Below are 26,377 nucleotides of genomic sequence, written 5' to 3'. Positions count from 1 at the left end.
GGTGTAATCATCAGATGGATAATGGGGGAGAGTGAGGGGACAGCATTCAACCATCTTGGTTTAGCAAGAACTCCTGCCTACACCACTTGGCACACCACAGGAAGGGTTTCTTTGGGCAGGATCTGCCTATTGGTTTTCCACCAGTAGTGGACATGACTCTGAAGGAGTGAAGAAATGAGGATTCTGAAGGAAGGAAAGAGGGGCAAAGTAGTTACGAAGGAATTCAGGTTGGGTTGTGCTTGCTTTGAGGACAGTCATTCCTATGCTCCCGATTTCCTCCTCTCTCCTGAGTAATCCTCCATGCTGGGGGGATGGAGAGGGCAGGGGAACAAGTGGGTCTCCCAAGGCCACATGAGTCCTTCAGGATAGGGGATGGGGAGGTGGTAGTGAAAGAGGTAATAGAAGAAAGGGAGTTCTGCTGTGAGGCAAAAGGCAGAAGGATGGAAAAGAACCCTTGGCAGAAAAATGTTTAATTCCTTAGGTAGAAAATGATTAGGCGTTGCCTAGACCCGAGGACATCAGTGGTTCCTCTTAATTTTGTAAGGGTTAACGTAGGCCTAATGGAACTATGTTTTCTCAGTTTCTCAAACATCAAAATTCATATGAAATGGGACCTCAGTATTGTGTTTAAAATACAACCAAAAAGTTATTTACTGAAGATCTAATGTATTAATAAACTAGGCTGCTTCCACTAAGTGACAGACAGTTTTATGGGTAACTTGAGGTTACGTTAATAAAAATAAGGCTCATATGTCTGTTCAACAGGGACTATAAAATTGTATATTTCTTTAAAAAATAAAAAAGGACAGCAACAGTATCTGTGCTCAAAGAAGTAGCATGACTCTCAGCAGTTTATTAAAACAGGAAAAAGCCTCTGAAGTACGTTTATGACTCTTTGTGTAAATAACGTTTACATAATTTAAACAATTTCTTCAGCTTTGCTACCCCATCTGCCCAAGGCCCTGAAGTCCCTCCTGTCTCCAAAAGGAAGCAGGGAGAGCCATAAGGTCTCATGGAGCCGCAGAGTTAATGGCATGTATCATTTACATTGAGGGCATGGCATGTTTGCAAACAGGCTCACCACTGAGTGATGAAATGTACAAATGGCTCCGAGAACTCTCCAACTGGAAGGACGGGCGAATCCTGGGATGGAGGAAAAAGAAGTCACCAAAAGTCACAACAATTCCTTTTCTTCCTTTATAGCCCACCCCTAGCCCACCCCCGCAAAGGAACAGTGTAAAGATGAATACAATGAAAATAAGGCCTCATCCAATTAAAAAGACTGTCTCTACTTCTTCCACACATTTAGGTAAAAACGCCAAGTTTAAAGCCACACACATTTTACAATGGTGAGAAACAGGAGAGCAGAGAGGGAGGGGAGGTGAAAAAAGGACAATGATAGCCACAGGGTAGGAGAGAAGGTAGGGAAAGTGTAAATGAGAAATTAATGATTATTTAAGTAACACACAAATGGTCTTGTAATTAACAAAGAGCTGTGAAATTATTCTTGTGTTGACCTTTGTTTCTTTTACTGGATTTGCTATTTATTTACACTTTCCTTTTTATTTACATTTATTTGTATATTCAGTTGCTCTTAACTGCTTGTTCCTAATGAAATCATTTGGGTCAGATTTTTTTCTTTTTCTTTTTTTAAACTTTAACAGAAAGGCTTTTATAGGGGACGTTGTTTCCTGAAAAGGAATTTCAGCTTATTTGCCAGTCTACGCAAACTCCGCATGTGAGAAAGCCAATAATGAAGGACACAATGAAAAACTCCCAAACAAAACCGGGGTGGAGGTGGGAGTCACTCAGAAGAGCAGAAAACTACACAGCGTCAAACCACCACCGCCACGAAACACAGGCAACAAACCCCATTATCGTTTTGCAAAGGAAGGCTTTAAGAATTTAGGAGTTTCTCTAAGAATGACAGAGCGCCACTGTGTTTATAGTGTAACAGCTCAGGATGTAATGAAATTACACTGCAGAGTACTTTAACAGTCATCTCATTAGACCTACAGTTGGAACAAGAGAGCCACATAAAGTAGGCAGCTGCAAATGACTCCATTCTCATCTATTCTCATTTGCTATTAAAAATACCTTTCGGCGGCTTTTTTTCTCCCTGACATCCCTACACAAAGTGCCCTGCAAAGTATGATACATGCACCTATTTAAATTAACAAAGGAATGACTTATTTTAATCTCACTGTGCTTTGGAGTGCTTTGGCCATTTGGATGAGCAATATATCATTACATACAACCTTCCAGCGCTGCAGGCAAGAAACTCAGAACATGCAGCATTTGGTGGGAGCCAAACAATTTCTCTAGCACACAACTGTGTCAAATGCATGCATGTATTCATTATTGAGAACGAGAGGAAATAGCTTTGATGTAGTGGAAAAAAGAAGATGATAAAAGCACCTCTGCAATATGCGTGTCATTATCGATGGTGGCAGATAGATACAATTGCACAGCCTCCTATGTGATTAGTAAATATACATATAATTGCTGTGGCCAATTATCAGAAAAATGAGATCGGTAATTACAAGACAGAAAATTAACTAGAACTCTTATTAAGGCTTTGTTTCCAATTCAAACAATTGGAAACTGCTGGAAAATACAACTAAATCAAAAGAAACTAAGGCGGTCAAAGCAGCCAAAACAAAAACAAACAAAAACAAACAAAAAAAACCCCAGAGAGCTTAAAAGAAAAGGAATATGAACGATATAGTTCTTGGTTTTTACATATCTCTCTTCTTTGAATTTACTCTGTTCATACAGAAGAGGGAAAGGTTAATAATTCTAAACTTAAAATTCTCATCAGTAGTGAAAGGCGTCCAAGAGCTTTGGAAAACAAAGGAAAATGGGAGTGAAATAAAATCTTGCCATGTTCAAAGGATGACACAGAAGCATGACATAGCGAGGGCGTGAAAAACAGAAAGGGGGGCCGTGATGAAACAGTCCACTCAAAAGAAACAAGGCACAGAATAACATGACAAATCCTCAATAAAGGTACTATAAAATGGTCACAGAAGTCCCATAGGTTTGAAGAGCAAAAATAAACCATGATATCAATTTCAGCCTCAGCTTGTTTTTAGGAAACCCATATCACCAAGCTGGCAAGATTCTACAAGTCCCAGTGCAAGAAATGACATTTTATTGTCTCAAAAATCATTAGTAAAAAGATAGTTCAAAGTCTGAGATGCCAAAATTATGGACTCTGATCAGTGAAGAAGCTTCTCTAAGTCATCCCTTTATGAATTTTTTTTTTTTTTTGGAGGGTGTAGTACTAGAAGTGTCTGAATAAGTATTGCTTTAAAATGCAATATTTAGAAAAATAAAAGCCTACTGTCTTAATGCGGCTGAATATTTACCAAGATGCTTAAAATTCCTGACTGGTTTTCTATAAAGATCTGGTATAAAATATGATGCTAATGTGGGTTTCATTTCAAAGTATGATACCAAGAGTAAATTAATGAATTATAGACTAGGCAACTTGATGAAGATGTCATTTTCACATGGATGAGAAAACGAGGAAATGTGACATCTTGCATGGGCAGTTAATTTTGTTTAAGACCTGATATTGTAGCCTGTTAAATTTCTCATATTATAAAACTAAGGAACACTGGGTGGTACCCATGAATAATTTATTTCACTTCTGAAAAACATCAGCCCAAGTTGACTTTGCAGAACCACAGAGAGTGGATTCTCATCTCAGTGGTCCCTGGAAAAAATCACTCATCAAAGATGGGGGCAGGGATTCTAATCTCACATGCATAATGCCAAATATTTATTCTCCTTTTAAAATCCATGTCTCTTGCCTATCTCACGAGAGAATTTTCTGAGATGCAGAAGACTGACTAGAAAAGGGGGTGGCCAGAATGCTACAAGTAAACACTTGGGCTGAGGAGGCCTCTGAGAGCCTTCAACCCCACCAAAGTACACAGGCGGTTAATACTCCAAAGGAAAGCAAACGAATAAAACTGAGTATATTCACTGCACAAAAAGATTTTAAAGTACACTTTTCTCTCTCTTTTTTTTGTAGAGACAGAGTCTCACTTTATTGGCCTCTGTAGAGTCACACAGCTCACAGCAACCTCCAGCTCCTCGGCCAGGCGACTCTCTTGCCTCAGCCTCCCCAGTAGCTGAGACTACAGGCGCCCACCACAACACCCAGCTATTTTTTTGTTGCAGTTTGGCCGGGGCTGGGTTTGAACCCACCATCCCCGGTATATGGAGCTGGCGCCCTACTAGCTGAGCCACAGGCGCTGCCCCACTTTTCTCTTTTTAAAGCAAATAAAATTAGAAGTTAGTTTAGATCAGGATGTGAAAGATCTCCAAGAGTCTGCCTATTCTGGTACCCTATTCAAATCTGTATGTGTGGGGAGTGCACAGTAAATATGCCCTCCAGTTTCACTAGCTCACAGGAAGGGAAAGCATCCAGACACTGTGAGGTTAGAGGGGAAATGAGAACCATCCCAAAGGGGTCAGCAACTCTAATAAAATAGTCGCTGCTACTTACCAAAACATCCTTCATAAAATATTGTTCTGGCAAGATGGAGAAATACATTCCAAAAAATATAAATACAAATTGAAGAAGCAGTTTGGATAATAACTCTGGATACTGGCGGAAACCAATCCTAAAATGTTAATAAAAGCCACTCTCTTTAAGACCTTGGGTGCCACACTTCATCCCAAGGGCTTATTTTGGGATGCTTCTCTGTTGCATTTCTATGCACAGAGGTGTGGAACAAAAACAGTGGACACAACCTTAACCAAAAGCCTTAACCCGAGATGCTAGTCCCAAATCAACTTTAGAGTCCTGCTGGAGGGACACAAGCTGGATCTTGTTATCGAGCAGGCAACTGTTATATAAAAACAGCTGCCATAAACCATTTCCGTAAGCAATTCTGGTCATCAAGAAGGACGGTCTCCAAGCCCCAGAGGTTTCAGTAACTACCTGGTCAGCCCCTTTTGCTAAACAACTGGAACACAAGCACGTGGCATGCTAGAGAGCAGTGAAGGACAAGGGGAAAAAGTTTGAGTGATGCCTTTGCCTTGTGAATAATGAACAGTTCAAGAAGGTCAACCCATTACAACTGAAACTGTTTAATTATTAATTATGCACAATCTATGAGCAAAAGGACAAGTTCAGAATGTTTAATGTATGCTAACTTCAACTGGACTCTCTCTGGGTATTTTGTTATTAGCGCTTGTCAGCAAGGTACTCAGGCATAAAAAAAAGCAAGCAGCAGAAAATCAGAGAGAGAGACAGAGAGAGAGACAGTGTGTGTGTGTTTGTGTGTGTGTGTGTACCTGCACACTCAAAGAGGTGGATGATGGGAGGAGGCAGAGGGGGCTCCTGTACCAACCGCAGCTGCTGCTGGTTCACTTGCAGACTATGTGTGCCATAAGTATACTTTGTGACCTTGACTGGGTAAGTTGGATGCTTCAAAAAGAGAATATACAAATTTAAAAAAAAAAGCTTTTGAAATGACTTACTTAGGCAGGAGATCATTATCCTTTTTTGAAACCATGATGTTTCTTGACTTTAAAAGGACCCATGTCATTGCTATTGTATTACTGCTCCTCCCCTAACGCACACACACAAGTATTATGTAAAACTGCTAAAACCGGCGTAAGGTCAGTGGTCTGTATCTTGTAACAGTGTCAATTTCCTGGTGGTGACAGTGTACGTACTTATGAGAGGTCACTACTGGAAGAACCTGAGTGAAGGGTACACAGGGTCTCTATGAATTATTTATTCATTTATTTTTTCAGAGACAGGATCTCACTCTGTCACCCAGGTTGAGTGCAATGGTGTGATCATAACTCGTAGCAACCTTGAACTCCTGGGCTCAAGCAATCCTCCTGCCTCAGTCTCCAGAGTGTGTGCCTCTGCACCCAGCTAATTTTTTTTGCAGAGACAGGGTCTTGCTGTTGCCCAGGGTGGTCTCTAATTCCTGGCCTCACGTGATCCTCCCAACCTGGGGCTCTGACAGTGCTGAGATTACAGGCATGAGCCACTGCATCTGGCTTGCCTGTACTGCTTCTTAAACTGCATGTGAACCTAAAAATAAACAGATAAGAGATTATTTTTGAACACATTGAGCAGGCCCAGATTCTTAGCAGAACTCTGCTTTGTGTAAGGGCATAAGTAACCAACTGGGAAAAGGGACTTCATTTTGCCTTAAATTCATAACTAAAGCTGATGATGGAACCTGACATTAATGTAGTGGTGAATTCAGACACTGACAGGGTATAAACATAAGATGCTATCTGTCTCTATGATCATTCATGCTTTATTTATTTGCTCATTCATTCAACAATTTTCTTGAGCACCTACCATGTCAAAGACAATAAGCTTGGCACTGTTAGACAGCTGATACTTTGAGGATATGACTCCTCAAAGAATTTCTGTATTGTTTGAAGGATAAGATGTGCACCCTCTAATAAATAGCCCTGCAAGATGGAGAGAATGGCCTGAGCACCAAAACTAGGCACTGAGGCCAAATGGGGAGCACAGAGGGTTTGATTCTATTTGGCTGGAAGATATGAGTTCACAAAGGAGAGTGGTGGAGAATAAAGTAGTCTGTGGGGGTGTGAGATACCATCTTTATTCTGCTCTTCTACTTTCATCCTTCCTCACTCTTGGAAGGCACTTAGGGGTGGGGGAGCTTGAAAGTATATCTGTGTCCTGTTTCCTTCTCTTTGTGCAAAACAGACATTCCTTCAACTCAGTTAAGTATTGGCAGTAAAACACAAGGAAGACAAGGCCAGGCACAGTGGCTCATGCCTGTAATCCTCGTACTCTGGGAGACTGAGCTGGGTGGATTGCTTGAGCTCAGGAGTTTGAGACCAGCCTGAGCAAGACTGAAACCCTGTCTCTACTAAAAAGAGAAACAAAACTAGCTGGGCAGGGTGGTGAACAGCTGTAGTTCCAGTTACCTGGGAGGTTGAGGCAGGAAACCAAGAGAGTCTGAGATTGTTGTGAGCTATGATGCCATAGCATTTCATCCAGGCTGACAGAGTGAGACTCTGTCTTAAACAAACAAACACAAGAAAGACAGAATAACTGCCAGAAGTGACAAATTACAGGTGTGGCCATTCTGGTGTGAACTGGTAGTGAACTCAAAAATCTCAAGGTGCTGGCTGTATTGGTTACTTCCAAGGGTAGGTGTGCTGCAATGTGAATGAACCAGCATGGTGAATAAGATAAAGCAGGACAAGCTGTCTAACTTTTAAAATAGCTCATTTCTCAACTTAACTGGTGTGAAGTTATCAAACCAACATGTGGTTCACATCGCAGTGTTACCTGGAATCTGACCACTACTGAGTCATGCTTCACATTTTAAAAGTAAATCTTTCAATTCCAGTCTGATGTTCCATTGGCCTGGCTCAACAATTTCTGGTCCTAGCACTGGCGTTCACACTAACTGGCACGTCTATGTTAGATCACCCCACTTGTACCCACAGTGCTAGGACCAAAGGTCATTTGTAATTCCAGTGGCTTCCTGTCAGGCTGAACAGCATTTTGCCCGTCAGACCCTAAATTGGTTTTTGATCCTCCACTGTTCACTGCCTTAAAGTAGCATCTTTATGAGACAACTGCCAGTTGTCCACAGAACAAATCAGCACTTGCCTGGGGAAAACAAAAACCTAGTTTGTTGGGGGGGGGGGAGAAAAGAAAAATCCAAAAAGCAAAAAAATTGGATCCTCACCTTTAAGGATCTCTACAGAAGCTAATCTAGAAACCAAAATCTATCTGTTCAAAGTGCAATCCAATGGTAGATTCTGGACAATTAGCTAAGTTTTAATATATTAAAGGTCCTCAGTGTTCCTATTTATACATTTCTGCTGAAACGAACTGCGTGTGTGTGTAGGGGGTGAGCAGTCACATGTTATCAGAGGAAAAAAGGTGGGAATTAGATGGACAGGCACTCCTTCCTGGTCAGAGGATGAGTCCACTCTGTTAATAATATGAACAGGCCATAATTATATAGCAGATTTGTACAAATTCAATCAATCCTTGTTAAAAGCAATGAGTTATTTAAAAATGTGACTACTCCATGAGCAAACACTCAGTATTCTGAAGCTAAGTGTATTTTTGATTTCATGATGCAGGTGAAATTGACTGGGATGTAATGAGAGGGGGCGTCTGGGTACAAGCGAGGCTTTGAATTTAGGAAGGCCTGCAAATGATGTCATCAGAAAAGAAAGCCTCTGACCCCCCACAGCTAGAGACCAGAGAGCCTGCCTTTTACTCATCCCACTCCATATCAGCCTTGAGCAGAGAAAGTGAAAGATGATTCAATTTCTACACTGGGTCACCCCACGCTCTGGGTTGCCAGAAGTGACAAATTACATGTGTGGGCATTTTGGTGTGAAGTTCTGTCCACTGGGTCTGGGCTGACAGTAGCAGCTCATTTAACTTGTCTCAGATGGGCCTGCAACCAGGGGCTAAAGGCCTGAATTTTCACCATAGAAACACCCACCCTACCCATAAACCCTGTAATCAAGAGAACCAGCTGTTAGCCAAGTGAACATCACTACCAGATGGCTTATAAAAAACACAAAATATAAATGAATAGGTCTAAAGGAATCTGGCTCTTGGTAATTGAAATTTGAGATTATAGAGATTTTTCCTATTTTCTTTTCTCCTAAATGTGGTTTAGAAGTTCCTCAGTAATGGGCTAAAAGAGATGAGGAATGATCTTTGTCATTAATGTAAAAATGACCTCTTCACTGAGTCTTAGTCTTTGGTTTCACTAAAAAAATTTACATTTACCTAGAGATTTTTTTAAACATGTGACATAGACCTCAGTATTTTTATAAAATTCCTTGAAAACAGGTGGAGAACTGGACAGTGGATTAATCTTTTAAACTGTGTTTGCAATTGTTTCCTTTCCAAAACCAATGAACATCTTTTTTCTCTTTTTATTTTAGGTCTCCTGTTGGTCATAAGCTACAGGGCACAGCATTATTTAGAGGTCCCTATATGAACGGAGCACACATGTGTGCACTCTAACACCCCTGCACACCTCCCTCTGCAGTGGCTTATGCAGAGCAGCAAAGACGTACGTGTCTCATACCAAAGGGATTTCTGTTACAGAAGTTAAACCAGTTATTGTCCTTTTCCTCTGTAGCCTCCTGATGCATTTCTACTGCTTTTTCATAAAACACTACTGCAAATAATCAAGCATGACCACTGACATCCACAAGATTGAGTTTTAGGAACCATTAAATGAGCTCACCCTCGTGGGAAGTCTCTGGCTCAGGCTGGTCTAAAGGTAATTATTCAGCAATTCCTACCTGTGGTTTTACCTTGTCGCTATATAGTGTTTGAATTTCATACATTGGTAAGGTCAAGTTTTTTCCTCAGGAAAAAGTCCAGATACACGTTTGATCTAGGACTTAAATTACAACGTTAATATACACATGGGCATTTTGCTAGGTTCTATGTGCAGAAATGCTGATTAAAAGCAGGCTTAGATTAAAGGTGGGCATAAACTACACTGAACAAAAACAAAAGAGAAAAATCTAGGAGAGAAAAATAACCCTGAATAGATGCCTAATGAAAAGAACGATTCCTTTTCTCACAGATAATAGAGTTAACATCGAAAAACTGAACCACACCTCCACACCATTCAGGTGCTAGAATCTGGCAGATTCGTGTCCTGAAAAATCAACAAGCCATAACACTATCAAGTCAGACTCTTAAGAACTCACCGTAAATTCAATGTCCATATCACTACACTGTATGTCCTCCTGAATGTTCACTCAGCTGTTAGTTAAAATAATTACAGCCATTTGCCACCTGCACTGCAAGCCATGGATAAGGGGAAAAACAGAACTTCCAGTGGCTACATGGGATATGAGTATTGGTGGCATTTGCTTACACATTTGTAAACAAATTCAAAAGCTGAGAATTAGATGTGAAATTGTGCTATACTTGGTTCCATGAAATAAATGAAGAAGAAAAGAGAATTTAAAGATGGCTAAAGGGGGTACTGTACCAGTTTAAAATTAGTTAAAATGAGAGGAACAAAGAGAAAGAGAAAGGGAGGGAGGAAGGGAGAGGAAATGAAAAAAATAGAACTACATACTGTGAAATGAACAAGTTCAGTTAGAATGTTCATCAGGATTTGGAAAATCATAATGCCATCTGCTACTCTGGACCTCAGAACATCAGGGATCTCATGGGCCCAGCCGCTTCCATTTCCAGGAGGAAGGAAGGAACTTATACTCCCTGGAATCCTGCCTCCATTCCAGAATGGAGGCAACACCCCAGCCGACCAGTTTGGAATATCTTTTGAGAACATTTGCACAGCTCGCATACACATTTTCCCTGGTTTAGAGAAAATTAACGGCAGGCAAAATGATCACAGCACCTCGGCAGTGTGGCAGAGCAGTGTCCCAGCCCGAGCTGCTGGGTAACTGACCCTGGCATCCAACTTGGGCTCAGGGTGTGTAGGTCCCATCATGGTGGATTAAACGAGCATTGTCCTGCGGCTGGGTAAGACTTCACAATAGAGCAACACATGTTAAATGACAGCAGCCAAAACTGGCCCCACCAGGCAACTGCCCATTCACAGAACGCTATTCACAGGCCTCCACCACCAAGAAATTAATTCGTTAATAATACATCAGGCTTCATGGGCAAGTCAAAGGAAACAACACAAAGCTACTTGTTCAATGGCTGCCTAAAGATGCAGAATTTCTCTTGCTTAAAAAATCCCCACAAATCTAACTGACTTACTAAAATTAAAATCATGGGGAAGTTTAAGTTAATATTTTGGTCAGTAACAAAGAAGAAATGGAGAAATTCTATCACATGAATTCACTCAGTGCTACCAGGAAATGATAAAAATACAGATTTTTCAAAAATAACTAACAAAACCTGATTTTATGTAACTGTGAGTTTAAAAATTAATCCTTCCTACTTTCAAGTGCCTTTGTAGATCCTTCAGACTATTAGAAAAAAATTTCCTTTAACTTCTTTCTTTGGTAATGTTTTTTAAAATCAATTCTTTCTTACTCCTCCCTCCCAACAACTCATAAATATGAATTAAATATAATTATAAATGAACAGAACATTAACTTTTGGATTACTGCTGTGTTTTTGGTAGAATGTTAATGTCACTTCTCAAGAAATAGTTATTACCAACAGAAAAAGTAATTACTAAAGGAATTCTGGCCTTAATGCTAACCTATTTTCTTTTTTTTTTTTTTAAATTTTATTTATTTATTTATTGCAGTTTTTGGCCAGGGTTGGGTTTGAACCTGCCACCTTTGGTATATGGGGCCAGCGCCCTATTCACTGAGCCACAGGTGCCGCCCCTGCTAACCTATTTTCAATCTTCAAATCAGCCAAATTGTATTAATTTAAACACAGTGGACTTTTCAAAGGAGGTGTTAGATTTCTAAAGATTGGCTTACATAATAGAGGAATATCGGTTTTCAACACTATGAAACAGAGGTCTAGGTAACAATATTGCTAGAGGACAGAACTATTGTATGTATCCACCTGTATTAACTTACCGTGTTTCTAAGGCCTCAGTCATTAACTAATACAAGTTGCAGACACCATGAAATCCCACATTATAAAAACCCATTTGCTGGAGTGGTTAGAGTGCTAGTCACTGTGGTCAGGAACTCTGGGCCTCTGGGGTTGTCAGAGAGCTCGGGCCAGCAGGTCTCGACTCCCCATAAACCACCTGCAGTTATGTGCTGTAAAGGAAGAGGCTATCCCTGGGATGTTGGGAGCAGGAGCGATGAGGGCTATTCCTTTTACTTCTTGTAACTTCCAAAGTCGGAGTTATGGCAAAATTCCTCAGACAAAAGATGAATGGATAGTATTCCCTCTGAAGTTAGTTAACCCCACTTTTTGAATTCTAGGGAGATATTATTAGGCAGTTACTCTTACCATCACTAAACTCTGCCCCCCTCCCCACGCCATACTCATAACCCAGCAGCTTCTCAGTCACCGTTACCCTTTCCAGGCCTGAGTGATTCTACATGAATGACTTTTTTAAGGTAAGAGAGGTTTAAGACCCAAATCTTTTGAATTTTATTTTTTTAATTTCCTTTTTATTAAATCATAAACACATAGATCATGTATACATTAATGCATTTATGGGGTACAACGTGCTGATTTCATATAGAATTAGAAGCGTTCACATCACACTGGTTAATATATACCTCCTCTCATTTACTTAATTATTGTGTTAAGACATTTATACTCTGTATATTTAATAGATCCAACATGTACCCTTGCATTATGCACCAGAGGTGTGATCCCACCATTCACCCTCCCTCAATCTGACCTCCCCTCTCCCCTCTGGTCCTCCTCTTCTCTCTCCTTCATCGTGGGCAACCTTTTGTATTTTAATAGAAATCTTTCTAAAGAATCAGGCTCTTCCCTGCTGACCTGAACAGAATATGCAGAATAGAATTCAATTAATACTTGCAGACCTGGAGGCATCGGCATAGACACCAAAACTGAACTGTGCTGCGATATATATACCTAAGCCCTTTTAGCACATCTGTAGTGCTAAGGGGTTTTCTTTCAAGGCTTCAAAAAAAATCTCTTCCTTTGATGCCAAAATGTTCAGCTCAGCCATCACTTTTTGCTTCCATCAAGTCAATTATAGGAATAGTGGCGGGAGTCCTACCCTTTGACTGTCACTCAGTTGCCTTGTCTGTAAAGCGGGGTGCTGTGGGAAGGCAATGTAACCTGCGGAAATGTGTAAACCACAGAAATCAAGGCTGGACTTGTGAATTTTGTAAAGAACCATACTGATTAGCTCCATGCCACTTCATCATGTACTCTCAATTACTTTTTGGATTTGTATTTCTGAGATCTTGAAAAACCAAGTCTTGAAATGTGTGCATAAGTATCGATGAATATTTACAAGCGCTTACTGTACATTACTAGCAGTACTAGGAAGATAGAAATGAAAAGTCTAGGAACTTAGAATCTAGTTGTTATACTCTTACAATTGGATCTGGAACAGGAATTAATATGGTTCTGGATGTCCCCTTCCCTTGAACATGTCTCTCCTTCTGGGTCCACCAGCTCAGTGAGGGCACCACCATGTGCCTGACTATCTCAGCCCTCAGCTTCATCCCTGACCCCCGCCTCCCCACACTCCCCTATGTCCAGTTACTCACCTGGATGCAGTTCAAACATACAGACTAAGGCTGTACTGATGAAAGTCCTCACAATTTCTGATCAGAACTATAGTTTCCTAACTGTCCTTTCCGATTCATCTTTCATAACCCCCTCGGAGTGATTTGTTCTTAAACATCAATCTGGTTATGTTGATTCCCTGCTAAAAACTCTTTCATTCCCCCATCTCTACAAACGTTCCAAACATAAAGATCCTTTAAAACGTGGCCTGTGCCTCATCTCATCACACTTTCCCAAGCACCACAGGCGCACTGGACTCCCTGCAGGGACCCCTCCTCTGCAGAGCCTCCTGAGGAGCCCCCATCTCAGCCATGAGTTCTCTCTCCTGTTTCACCAGCACCTTGCCCACACTTTTATTACAGAATTTATATGGCTGCAAACATCATTAAATACTGTATCGTAAATACCCGTTTATGTGAGCAGTTAAAATGATAGTCACTGTGGTCCTCTGAGCGCTCAGGCCATCAAGCCTCATACCACTTATACTACTTGCACTTTACTGATGTGTTTATATATGATTGTTTACTTGTCTGCCTTTTTGACAGAGTGTCAGCTCTTTGAGGGTGGCAATTGCATCCTATTCATTCTCAATCCCCAATACCTAACTTTGGGATTAACATAGGCTTAAAGAATTATTGGGCTATAATCAGTGGTTCTCACACCATAATCTATGGAACCCTGAGGACATTTATGCAAGAAAGGTGGTGGAGAAGTAAGCCTCTGGCCCTCTGACCAAAGTAAAGCAGCTCCATGTTCATCTATTTTATAGGATACGGATTTTTAGCCACATAATGGGGTTAAGTGCTTTAAAAAAAAATGAGTAAAAATCAACTGCTGTTATCAGTGGGAAGATACAATCTAATTTGCAAATGCCTTTTAGAAATACAATTTTTATGCATATCAAAACCACAATGAGAGGCTTGGCACCTGTCGCTCAGTGGTTAGTGCACTGGCCACAAACACCAGAGCTGGTGGATTAGAACCCGGCCTGGGCCTGCAAAACAATGACAACTACAACAAAAAAAAAAGCTGGAGATTGTGGTGGGTGCCTGTAATCCCAGCTACTTGGAAGGCTGAGGCAATAGAATCGCTTAAGCCCAAGACTTGGAGGTTGCTGTGAGCTGTGACCCACGGGTCCACTGAGGGTGACATAGCCAAGAATCTGTCTCAAAAAAAAAAATCACAATGAGGCTAGAATAGAGGATCCTGTCTGTAATACCAGCACTTTGGGGAGGCCAAGGCAGAAGGATTGGTTGAGGCTAGGAGTTTGAGACCCAGACTCTACAGATTAAAAAAAAAAAAAAACAGTAAGAAAAACAATAATAATATATCACGCCATGTCTGTTAGGATGGCTATCATCAAAAAGCTCAAGAGAGGACCAGGTATAGTGGCTCACGCCTGTAATCCTAGCACTCTGGGAGGCCGAAGTGGGTATATCCCTTGAGCTCAGGATTCAAGAGTAGCCTGAGAAAGAGTGAGACTCCATCTCTAAAAATAGCTGAGTTTTGCAGAGGGCACCTGTAGTCACAGTTACTCAGGAGGCTGAGACAAGAGGATCATCTGAGCACAAAAGTTTGAGGTTGCTGTGAGCTATGATTCCATGGCATTTCTGTCTACCAAGGGCAACAGAGTGAGATTCTGTCTCAGAAAAAAAGGTCAAGAGATAGCAAGCGTTGGCGAGGATGTGGAGAAAAGGGAACCCTTATACACTATGGAAATGTAACTTGGTACAGCCATTATGGAAAATAATATGGAAGAGGAGGTTCCTCAAAAACTAAAAATAGCTAGGCGCAGTGGCTCACCCTATAATCCTAGCACTCTGGGAGGCCAAGGCAGGTAGATTGCTTGAGCTCAGGAGTTCATCCTGACCAAGAGCAAGACCTTGTCTCAATGAAAAACAGAAAAAAAAAAAACAACAACTAGCCAGGCATTGTGGTGGGTGCCTATAGTCCTACCTACTTGGGAGGCTGAGGCAAAATATATATATATTTTGAGACAGAGTTTCACTTTGTTGCCCTTGGTAGAGTGCTGTGGTGTCACAGCTCACAGCAATCTCAAACTCCTGGGCTCAAGCTATTCTCTTGCCTTTTCGTTCCTAGTAGCTGGGACTACAGGTGCCCACCACAAGAGATGGGGTCTCACTCTGGCTCAGGCTGGTCTTGAACTCCTGAGCTCAAGCAATCCACTTGCCTCAGCCTCCTAGAATGCTTGGGATTATAGGCGTGAGCCACCGCACCCATGATTTCTGTTCTTGATTAAAGAAAGGAGAATGGGGGTTGGGAGGGAAAAAGAGGAGAGGGAGAGACTGTTAGCACACAGGGGTAGATGCCTTCATTCAGGAGCAGGTGGTTTACCCTAGAATTCATTAGGATGTGTATGAAGCCTCAAGCACACAGTGCCCCTTATGGGATCACTTTGACAATGTCAGGGCTCCAGGCCAATAGATGCGTAGGGACACAGTAAGCCACAGCTCTAAGAAGACCTTTGTGCCCTTGTCTGGGGGAGATGCTGGCTTTCCCCATCCAGGTTGTAGCTAGCAAAAAGAGATCAATGGGAATGCCACAGCAAGGATGGGGGTAGGATGGTGGGAAGAGGATGGCTAGCAAAGGGATGGGCAAGAAGATGAGGAAGGGGACTCCTTGTTGTGGAACCTGGTCTGGGGATTCAGTGAAGAGGAGGATTAAAGCAGATTTGTTTAAGATGGGAACAGATTTTCTTAGCCGATCCCTGCCCCCAATTTAACAGTCCATCATCACAAAATCCCACTATAAAAGTCTATGTCTTCTGCAAATTCATATGACCTACTTAAAACTCAATGAAGACAGAAGAGAACCAATGATGTTTACTTATCGGCCTGGCTGGCATATGCATATCGTTACAGTCATCCTAAAAACAGTCGTCACGAATGAGGACAATCATTTACTCCACAAACACTTGAACTCAACTGGAGGCTTCACATGGACTCTTCACTTAGATGTGATTCCCCTGATGTTTTCTAGAAATGCCAGCAAACATGTCCACTGCTAGGAGGAGGCAGTGTTTGATGCTAGTCCCAGCCTGGCAGTTCAGTGAAGAAGATGGAGGCTATTCACAAAGCTAGACACGTCTCCCTGTGTGGGTCAGGCAGCTAACATATATATCTGTTCTTGAAGAGGGGGGCAGGTGGACAAAAGGGAGCTCCCTGCAAGGTCTGACATGTTGGGAACCTGTGTTTTTTTTTTTTTTTTTTTTTTTTGAGACAGAGCCTCAAGCTGTCCCCCTGGGTAGGGTGCCATGACATCACAGCTCACAGCAACCTCCAACTCCTGGGCTCAAGCGAGTCTCCTGCCTCCGCCTCCCAAGTAGCTGGGACCACAGGCGCCCGCCACAACGCCCGGCTATTTTTTGGTTGCAGCCATTATTGTTGTTTGGCGGGTCCGGGCTGGGGATTCAAACCTGCCACCTTAGGTGTACATGGCTGGCGCCTTAGCCGGTTGAGCTATAGGCGCAGAGCCTGTGTTATTTTTTCTAAGATAATTCTGTAGAGATGAGATGCTAAGAGAAATGAGGCCAAAAGAAAAACTTAGATTTTTTAACTCAGAAGGTTTTTAATGATGTGGTTATAAAGCAGACTCTTCCCTCATTTTTCTCCTCCCTTTCTCAGTCCTCCATTTTCACGTCCCCTTTTGTCACATTTAAGCTTCCTGGGACAGCATCTGAGACTCCTCATCTATTTTTCTACCCTCACTTTTTGTCTTCAAAGCTGCCCCATACTTCAGCACTGATGGCTGTGCTCCTCCCTCTGCTGGGACCCTCTTCTTGCCCTTTTCACTTAGTGAATGCTGAAGTATTTCCAAGGCCTAGCTCAAACATGAGCTCCTCTCTGAAGCTGTCTTTGTTACCTTCTCACCTCTTCCAACCTTTCATAGCTTTGTTTATATGACTTTATTATACCTTTTATCATATTGAATCAAATTTAGTTGGTAAGCTTGTCTCCTGCTAGCTCATGAATTCATGTAGCATAGGGATTTATCTCAGCACCTTGCAGGGATCATGGCCCGAGCAGGAGCTCAGTAAATATTCCTTAAAGTAGACAAAGCACAGGTTTTTCTAGAAGGGCTAGCTATGATTTAAATTTGTCTTTTGTTCTACCGAGGCCCATCCTATCCCGCTTAAAAAGACCTCTGCTCTAAAAACACAGAAGCTGAGAATAGAGTTGATTAAACAGAAACTCATTTATGCTTTTTCTTTTTTTTCCCATTTTTTTCAACCATTTATGCTTTTTCTTAGTTGACCTTTTAAAATTTGATTCACATAAAATAAAATTCACCTTTTTAAAGTATACAACTAGTTCTAAAATATTTCCACCACCCTAAAAGGAAACACTGTTCCTGTAACCATCATTCCCAATCCCTCTCTCCTCCAGTCCCTGGCAATCACTGACTTATCTACGTCTGTCTCTAGGGATTTCCTGATTGTGGACATTCAATAAATGTAAATTTCATATACTATGTGCCTTTTTGTATTTGGTTCCTCAGCCAATGTTTTCAAGGCATATCCATGTTACAGCATTTATCACTACTTCATTCCTATGTAAGGTTGATTAATATTCTGGTGCGCAGATATAACCCATTTTTTAAAGTTCATCAACTGATGAACTTTGGGGTTGTTTATTTTTTGGCTATTACAAATAATGCTGCTATGAGCACTCACGTATATGTTTTTATGTGGACATATATTCTCAATTCTCTTGGACAAATACCTAGGAATGGGACTGAGTCATACAGTAATCCTAAATTTAATTTTTTGATGAACTATCAAACTGTATTCCACAGCAAATGTACCACTTCACAATGCCACCAGCAATTTGTGAGGGTTCTAATTTTTCTACATTTCTGTCAACACACTTAGTATTTTCTGTTGCTTTGATGTTAGCCATCCTACTGGATACGAAATCAGCTCTTGCTGTGGTTTTGTTTGCATTTCCCTAATTAATGATGTTGAGCTATTTTCATGTGCTTGTTGGGTATATATCTTCTTTGATTAAATGTCTATTCAAATAATTTGCCCATTAATTTCTTTTTCTTTTGCCCATTTTTAAATTAGATTACTTGCATTTTTATTTATCATTGAATTATAATAGTTCTTTACATATTCTGGATACTACTCTTATAAGATACATGATTTGTAAATATTTTCCCCTTTTCTGTGGGTTGTCTTTTCACATTTTAGAAAGTGTCCTTTGACCCAGAAAGTTTTTTTTTTTTTTGAGACAGATTCTCACTATGTCACCCTCAGTAGAGTGCTATGGTGTCACAGCTCACAGCAACCTCCAGCTCTTGGGCTCAAGTGATTCTCCTGCCTTAGCCTTGCAAGTAGCTGGGACTACAGGTGCCCACCACAATGCCCAGCTATTTTTTGTTGCAGTCGTCATTATTGTCCAGCTGGCCCGGTCTGGGTTCCAATCTGCCACCCTCGGTGTATGTGGCTGGCGCCATAACCACTGTACTACAGGAGCTGAGCCAACCCAGAAAGGTTTTTAGTTTTGATGAAGTCCACTTTTTGTTTCTTGCTTATGCTTGTGACATCATGTCTAAGAAACTGTGGCCTAACCAAAGGTCATGAAGATTTACATCTATGTTTTCTTTTAAAATTTTTCATAGAAAATGAAAATTAATTTAATTAATTTCTGTGTACAATGCAAGGTAGAGGTCTAAATTCATTCTTTTGCATAGGGATAGCCAGTGGTCCTAGCAGCATTTGTTTAAAAGACTATTCTTTTGCCAAGGAATTGTCTTGGCATCATGGTCAGAAAACAAATGACTGTGAATATATAGGACTTTGAATTCTATTCCATATGTCTATCCATATGCCACTATCACACTATCTTGAATACTGTAACTTCACAGTAAGTTTTGAAATCAGGAAGTATGAACTTCCAGCCTCAAGGAAGCCTCCTGCCTCTGTCTTCCAAAGTACTGGGATTATAGGTGTGAGCCATTGAGCCAGGCTGACACTCTATTTTAGAAGTAAATTTACCCTGCCAAAATGACAATCCTTTCAAAGGGCCTTGGTGATTCTGTCATTATTTATTTATTTATTTTGAGACAGAGCCTCAAGCTACCACCCTGGGTAGAGTGCCGGGGCATCACAGCTCATAGCAACCTTAAACTCCTGGGTGTTAAGCGATTCTCTTGTCTCAGCCTCCCGAGTAGCCAGGACTATAGGTCCCGCCACAATACCTGGCTATTATTTGTTGTAGTTGTCATTGTTGTTTGGCAGGCCCAAGCTGGATTTGAACCCGCCAGCTCCGGTTTATGTGGCTGGTGCCTTAGCTGCCTGAGCTACAGGTGCCATCGATTCTGTCATTATTACAATTCACTTCGAATTATCAATATATAGAAATACAATGATTTCTGTGTGTTGATCCTATATCCCAAAACTTTGCTGAACTTATTAGTTTTAGTAGTTTTGGGAAATTTTCTAGAGTTTTCTATATATATGTCACATAATAATATCACCTCATCTACAAATATAGTTTCAGTTCTTCCTCTTTAAGCTGCATATCTTTTCTTTCTTGATTAAATGTGCTGCATAGAGCCTCCAGTACAACGCTGTACATAAATGGCAAAAGCAGACATCCTTGTCTTTTCCTGATTACGGGGAAAGTTTTAGTCTTTTACCAGTAAGTATGGTATTAGTTCTAAGGTTTGGAAGATATCCCTGATCAGGTTGTGGAAGTTCCCTTCTATTCCAAGTTTGTTGAGTGTTTTTATCATTAAAGGTAGTAGATTTAAAATTCAAATGCTTTCATGTGTCTGTTGAGATATGATTTTTTTGTTCTTTATTTTATTAACATGGTTTATAACACTGATTGATTTTCATATATTGGACCAACCTTATCACTTGGGATAAACCCCACTTGGTCATGATGTGTAATTCTTTTTATATACTGATACATTTTTCTTTGTTTTTTTTTTTTTTTTTGAGACAGAGCCTCAAGCTGTCGCCCTGGGTAGAGTGCAATGGTATCACAGCTCACATCAACCTCCAACTCCTGGGCTTAAGCAATTCTCTTACCTCAGCCTCCCAAGTAGCTGGGACTATAGGTGCCCACCACAACACCCAGCGAGATATATATATATATATATATTTTTTTTTTTTTTTTTGGTTGTAGTTGGCTTTGTTGTTTGGCAGGCTGGATTCGAACCTGCCAGCTCTGGTGTATGTGACCGATGCCTTAGCTGCTTGAGCTATAGGCGCTGAGCCTGCTACATTTTTCTTGCTGAATTTTCTTAATGATTTCTGCATCTATATTAATAAGGAATATAAATATATATATTTATATTATCATATGTAATAATAATATATATGTTAAAAATAAATATGTGTATTTATTTTTATCTTATTTTATTTTTTTGGAGACAGAGTTTCACTCTGTTGTCCAGACTAGACTGCCATGGCAGGAGAGCTTGCAGCAACCTTAAACTACTGGGTTTAGGCCATCTTCCTGCCTTAGCCTCCTGAGTGGCTGGTACTATAAGTGCTCACCACAATGCCCGGCTGGTTTTACTACTTTTAGTAGAGACAGGGGTCTCCACCTTGCTCAAGTAGTCTTGAACTCCTGAGCTCAAGCAAGCCACCATCTTAAGTGCTAGGATTACAGGCTTGAGCTACCTTGCTTGGCCATATCAGAAATATTGGTCTGTAGTTTTTCTTTTGTGTGAAGTCTTTATCTGGCTTTGGTACTCCAACCTCCTAGAAGAAATCAGGAAGCGCTCCCCCCTTTTCTCTCTCTTTTTTTTTAAGACAGAGCCTCACTTTGTCATCCTTGGTAGGGTGCTGTGGCATCTTAGCTCACAGTAATCTCAAACTCTTGAGTTCAAGTGATCCTCTTGCCTGAGCCTCTCAAGTAGTTGGGACTACAGGTGCTCACCATAATGCCCGGCTATTTTTCAGGGACGGGGTCTTGGCCTGGCTCAGGCTGGTCTCGAACCTGTGAAGTCAGGCAATCCACCCACCTTGGCCTCCCAAGTGCTGGGATTACAGGTGTGAGCCACCATGCCCGGACCTTTTTCTCTTTTTGGAAGAGTTTTAATGCTCCTTTAAATATCTGGTAGATTTCACCAGTAAAACTATATAATCCTGAGCTTTCCTTTGGGGGAAGTTTTTTTTCTTTTTAATCCTCTCACTTGTGGGTGGGTGCAGTGGGTCACCCCCGTAATCCTAGCACTCTGAGAGGCTAAGGCAGGAGGATCCTTTGACCATATGAGTTTGAGACCAACCTGAGCAAAAACAAGATACTGTCTCTACTAAAAATGGAAAAAATTAGCCAGGTGTTGCAAAAGGCTGCAGGCAGGAGGATCGCTTGAACCCAGGAGTTTAAGGCTGCTGTGAGCTAGTCTGATGCCATGGTACTCTAGCCTAGGGCAAAAGAATGAGACTGTCTCAGAAAATAAACAAACAACTAAACAAACAAACAAAAAACTCTCATTATTTAAGTTTGCTCAGATTCTGTATTTCTTCTCAAATTTGTCTAAACTTCTTCTCAAAACTGTCAGCAGTTTGTCTAATTTACTGACATACTAGGTGTCTAATTTATTGACATACTATTGTTCACGCTATTCTTTTATAATCCCTTTTATTTCTGTAAGGTCTGTAGTAACTTGTCCTCTTTCACTCCTGATTTTAGCCCCCTCCACCCTAAGAGTAGCTAAAGGTTTGTTGATTTTTGTTGATTTTTTAAAGAACCAACTTTTGGTTTCATTTATTTTCTCTTCTCTAATTTATTTCTGCTGTAATCGTTTAATCATTTATTATTTCCCTCCTTCTACGTACTTTGAGTTTAGTTTAGTCTTCTTTGTCCACTTTCTTATGGTGGGAGGTAATGAAAGCTTAATGAGATCTTTTTTCTTTTTTAATGTATACATTTACACTTAAAAATTTTCTCTTAGCACAGCTTTCATTGTATCCCCTAAGTTTTGGTATGCTATATTTTCATTTTTGTTCATCTTAAATTATTTTCCTTTCCTTTTTTTTGAGACAGAGTCTCACTATGTCTCCCTCAGTAGAATGCTGTAGCAATCGCCAACTCTTGGGCTTAAGCAATTCTCTTGCCTCAGCCTCCCAAGTAGCTAGGACTATAGGTGCCTGCCACCATGCCCAGCTATTTTTTTGTTGTTGTAGTTGTCATGGTTGTTTGGAAGGCCCAGGCTGGGTTTGAACCAGTGCATGTGGCTGGCACCCTAGCAGCTGAGCTACAGGAACCGAGTCATCTTCAAGTATTTTCTAATTTCCCTTTCACTTTCTTCTTTGTTCCATTGGTTATTTAGGAGTGTGCTGTTTCCACATATTTGTAAATTTTCCTAATTTCCTTCTGCTACTGATTACTTCTGTCTTTGCTCCTTGGCCAGCTGGCCATTTTGTCCCTATACTTGTACATGCCACTGTCCTCAACAAAGCCCTGCTTCTGGGCTCACCTTCCTCAGAAAGCCTTATTAAAAGTAAGCAGAAATAATAACTGTCCATTAGTCCCATCCAAATGTTTTACACAGAGAACTATACCTGCCTGAGACCAATTCTCCCCCCTTTATGCTCACAGCAGGGAAGAACGATTAGCAAATCTCAGAATTATTTAGTTAGCATCTTCTTTTTATTACTATTTTTGAGATAAAATTTCATTCTTTTTTTTTTTTTTTTTTTGAGCGGGGCTTCAGGTTTTCCCCTGGGTAGAGTGCCGTGGCATTACAGCTCACAGCAACCTCCAACTCCTGGGCTCAAGCGAGTCTCCTGCCTCCGCCTCCCAAGTAGCTGAGACCACAGACGCCCGCCACAATGCCCGGCTATTTTTTGGTTGCAGCCGTCATTGTTGTTTGGTGGGTCCGGGCTAGGGATTCGAACCCGCCACCTTAGGTGTACGTGGCTGGCGCCTTAGCCGGTTGAGCTATAGGTGCCCAGCCTACAATTTCATTCTTTTGCTCTGATAGAGTGCTATGGCATCAGAGCACACAGCAACCTCAAACTCTTGGGCTCAAGAGATCCTCTTCCCTTAGTCTCCCGCGTAGCTGGGACTACGGTCATGCACCACAATGCCCAAATAGTTTTTCTGTTTTTTTATTAGAGATGGAGTCTCACTCTTGCTCAGGCTGGTCTCAAACTCCTGAGGCAATCCACCTGCCTCAGCCTCCCAAAGTGCTAGGATAACAGGTGTGAGTCACTGTGCCCGGCCTCAGCTAACATCATTTTTTTTTTTTGGAGACACAGTCTCATTTTGTCACCCTCGGTAGAGTGCCGTGGCACCACAGCTCACAGCAACCTCAAACTTTTGGGCTTAAGCAATTCTCTTGCCTCAGCCTCCCAAGTAGCTGGGACTACAGGCGCCCGTCAAGTGCCTGGCTATTTTTTGGTTGTAGTTGTCACTGTTGTTTGGTAGACCTGGGCTGGATTCGAACCTGCCAGCTCTGGTGTATGTGGCTGGAGCCCTAGCCACTGAACTACAGGCACCCAGACCTCAGCTAACATCTTAAACAATCAAGCCCACTGTTGAACTACACATCTGGCCCAACTGTAGGCTATCAATGAACACTAAAAGTTTGTGTTTATATTTCAGAAGCATTTTAGTATTTCATAAAACTTGCAGTTCTTACTAAGAAAGTAGCTTCTGCATAAAAGCAACTTCTGATCAGGTATAATACATGGCCTAAATGAATTCACTTTTTATGGATACAATAAATAAATAAACAAAATTATAAATCTAAGATTTGTTAATTGCCCTGCTGAGCTCCTACAGATGCCAGATGAGAATTTTTAGCTATAATATGCTTGCAACATATATAAACCCAGAATAATAACCCATTTTTCTGGTTGTCATATTTTAGACAATCTGAACATTCTCAAACACATCTGTGAACTCAAAAATGATTCACAAGATAGTTTCAAGCCCTTCTGCCTGACATTTACATTTTTCCTTTCTTAACCCAGGAGACTCCCACTTATCTTTTAAGACTAAGCTTCCATGTTATTCTCCCTAAGGAGCCTTCTCCAAATCAACCCTCAATCCCAAAGGAACAAACCCTCTCTCATCTCTGGATCCTACAGTTTTCATCCCACACTGAACCATAACTATTCATTTCTGTGTTTTGTCTCTTTTCTGAGGTTATGGACTACCCAGAGGCAGGCTCAAGGGCAAGATCCCTACTTGAGTTTTTCCAGTTCTTAGCACCTCAATCTGCTGATAGCCCCAAATATCTGGCTCCAGCCAGCATGAGAGCTGGCCCAGGATGTGAACTGTGCTTCTACTCTTCTACCCTCAGGGCCTGGGTACCCTGCTAGAAGCCAAGTCCGCTCTATGAGTGGAGCCTATGCTGACCATGGGATGCTCAACTCTGGGTCCCAGATGGTAGGTAATGAGTGAACGAACACATTCAAGCGTCCATTTCACTTCATTAAAGAGGCATGTAAACCTCTGTCTCCCCTTCCAGATGAACCGGTTTGACCTTTAGTCAACTTACTTTTTTAGAGAGAGTCACTAGTCACTATCAGGAGTGCAGAGACTGAAGACAGATGGTCAGATTGCTGGGGCAAAAGGTAGTCACTGACCAGAAAGAGGAGTACCCATGGAGAACAGAGGCAATCACAAGAGAGGACACAGGAATACACACCACCAAGTGGTACGGCTGTGTAGGGCTATTTAGCTTGGAGGCAAATGGCTCTATACACTTCAAGAGGCCTATGAATATCACTGAGTGTCCAGACCAACAACTCTGGCAAAATGGTTGGTAAAATTCAGTAAAAGAACAACGTAAGGCCTACACAATTTTACAGCCCCAGAGGGCATCAATACATCAAAGTTTAGGTTCAGTACCATGTTCAGAACAAGGACCTAAGTCATTGAGAAAAGGTTAAGTGACATTTATCATACTCTTGTCAAGAGGCCACCAAGAACGAATATATTTTAGAAACAATTTCTTTCTAAAAATATAAAATTTCTCATAGATGTCAAGGCATAAAGTCATAAATTTCAGTTATTAAGACAATAGAGGCCACCTTATTCCCCCCAAAGACATCTGGTGGCTAAGACATCAGGTACGCGCAGACACACATCACTTAACAATGAACCACAGCACTTTACACTGTAGGTACTCAGAGACTTGGGGAGGACTTGATTATAGAAGGTCCTAAGGTAGTTAAGTTCTATAGACGGAAGGAACTCTGAGATACCAGACAGTATCTTTAAGATATCACTTGCACCTGAGTTAGCTGGCTCTATGCCAGATAAACTCCACACACCAAAATTAAACTGGATTGCTCAGATTTCTGATTGGAGCCCAGTTCTCCTGTTACCTTGGCTACCATTCCAGTTCTTGATCTGTGGTCCACATTTCATGGTCATGATTCTTATTCTTCTGTTTAGCTTTTGCTGTCTTCTGTTTGGACATTTGGTGGCTAACTCTAGTTTGTCCCATGATTCTACCTCCTGACTCCTCAGGCTGGCTCTAACATTCGCCTCTGGACACGTGTGTCATGTTTTACTTCTTCCTCATTCTTTACCAGGCCATAACAGGAGGTCAAGCTCAATCCACATAATAAAATTTGTTATCCTGGGTTTGGCTATAGCTATTCTGTTCATGACTCCAAACATATCTACCTTGTTTGAATTAAGGCTCTCTTGGTGATAGTGCATTTTGATCTGACTTTTTGCTAACAGAAAACTGTACATGCTAGCATCAGATATCCATTTCACAAGAGAGTAAATCCCATACCCAAGAAATAAAGTGGCTCAAATCTGGGCTGGATCTATTCACTGATAAATAGAAGCCCTCAAGTCAGATGAAAATGGAGATAGAGAGTTAATTGCCCTGAAGGACCTAAAAGGGCAGCCTTGGTCTTAAAAAGCCACCACAGAAGGGGTTCTCAAACATTAATGTGCAGAGAATTACCCGGGAAGCTAGTAGATCCTAGGCACAACCCTTAGCAAGTCCAATTCAGTGACATGGACTAAGAAACCTACATTTTAACAAGAGCCTTAGGCAATTTTTTTTTTTTTTTTTTTTTTTTGCAGTTTTTGGCAGGGCTGGGTTTGAACCTGCCACGCCCAGCATATGGGGCCAGCCCCCTTCTCCTTTGAGCCACAGGTGCTGCCTCCTTTGCTTCCTTTTTTTACTGCCCATTTTTCTAGCTCATTCTTCAAACCTTAGCAACTTTTCTGT

General features: G+C 41.3%; 1 protein-coding gene across 4 annotated transcripts in view; it reads right to left on the bottom strand.

Annotated features, from left to right (window-relative positions):
• Nucleotides 1–26,377, bottom strand: part of MAP2K5 (mitogen-activated protein kinase kinase 5) — a 281,458-nt gene that overhangs the window by 42,131 nt on the left and 212,950 nt on the right. For all 4 annotated transcript variants that reach the window (XM_003784455.3, XM_023509981.1, XM_023509980.1 and 1 more), the window contains one exon: nucleotides 1,082–1,143. In XM_003784455.3, coding sequence (XP_003784503.1) covers nucleotides 1,082–1,143 — 62 coding nt within the window. The remainder of the gene's footprint in view (nucleotides 1–1,081; nucleotides 1,144–26,377) is intronic.

The sequence above is a fragment of the Otolemur garnettii genome, unplaced genomic scaffold (genome assembly GCF_000181295.1).
Source record: "Otolemur garnettii isolate 467f Iridium unplaced genomic scaffold, OtoGar3 scaffold00011, whole genome shotgun sequence".
NCBI classification, from domain to species: Eukaryota; Metazoa; Chordata; class Mammalia; order Primates; family Galagidae; genus Otolemur; species Otolemur garnettii.
Note: the sequence above shows the minus strand (reverse complement) of the source record. Positions and strands in the feature narration are given on the sequence as shown.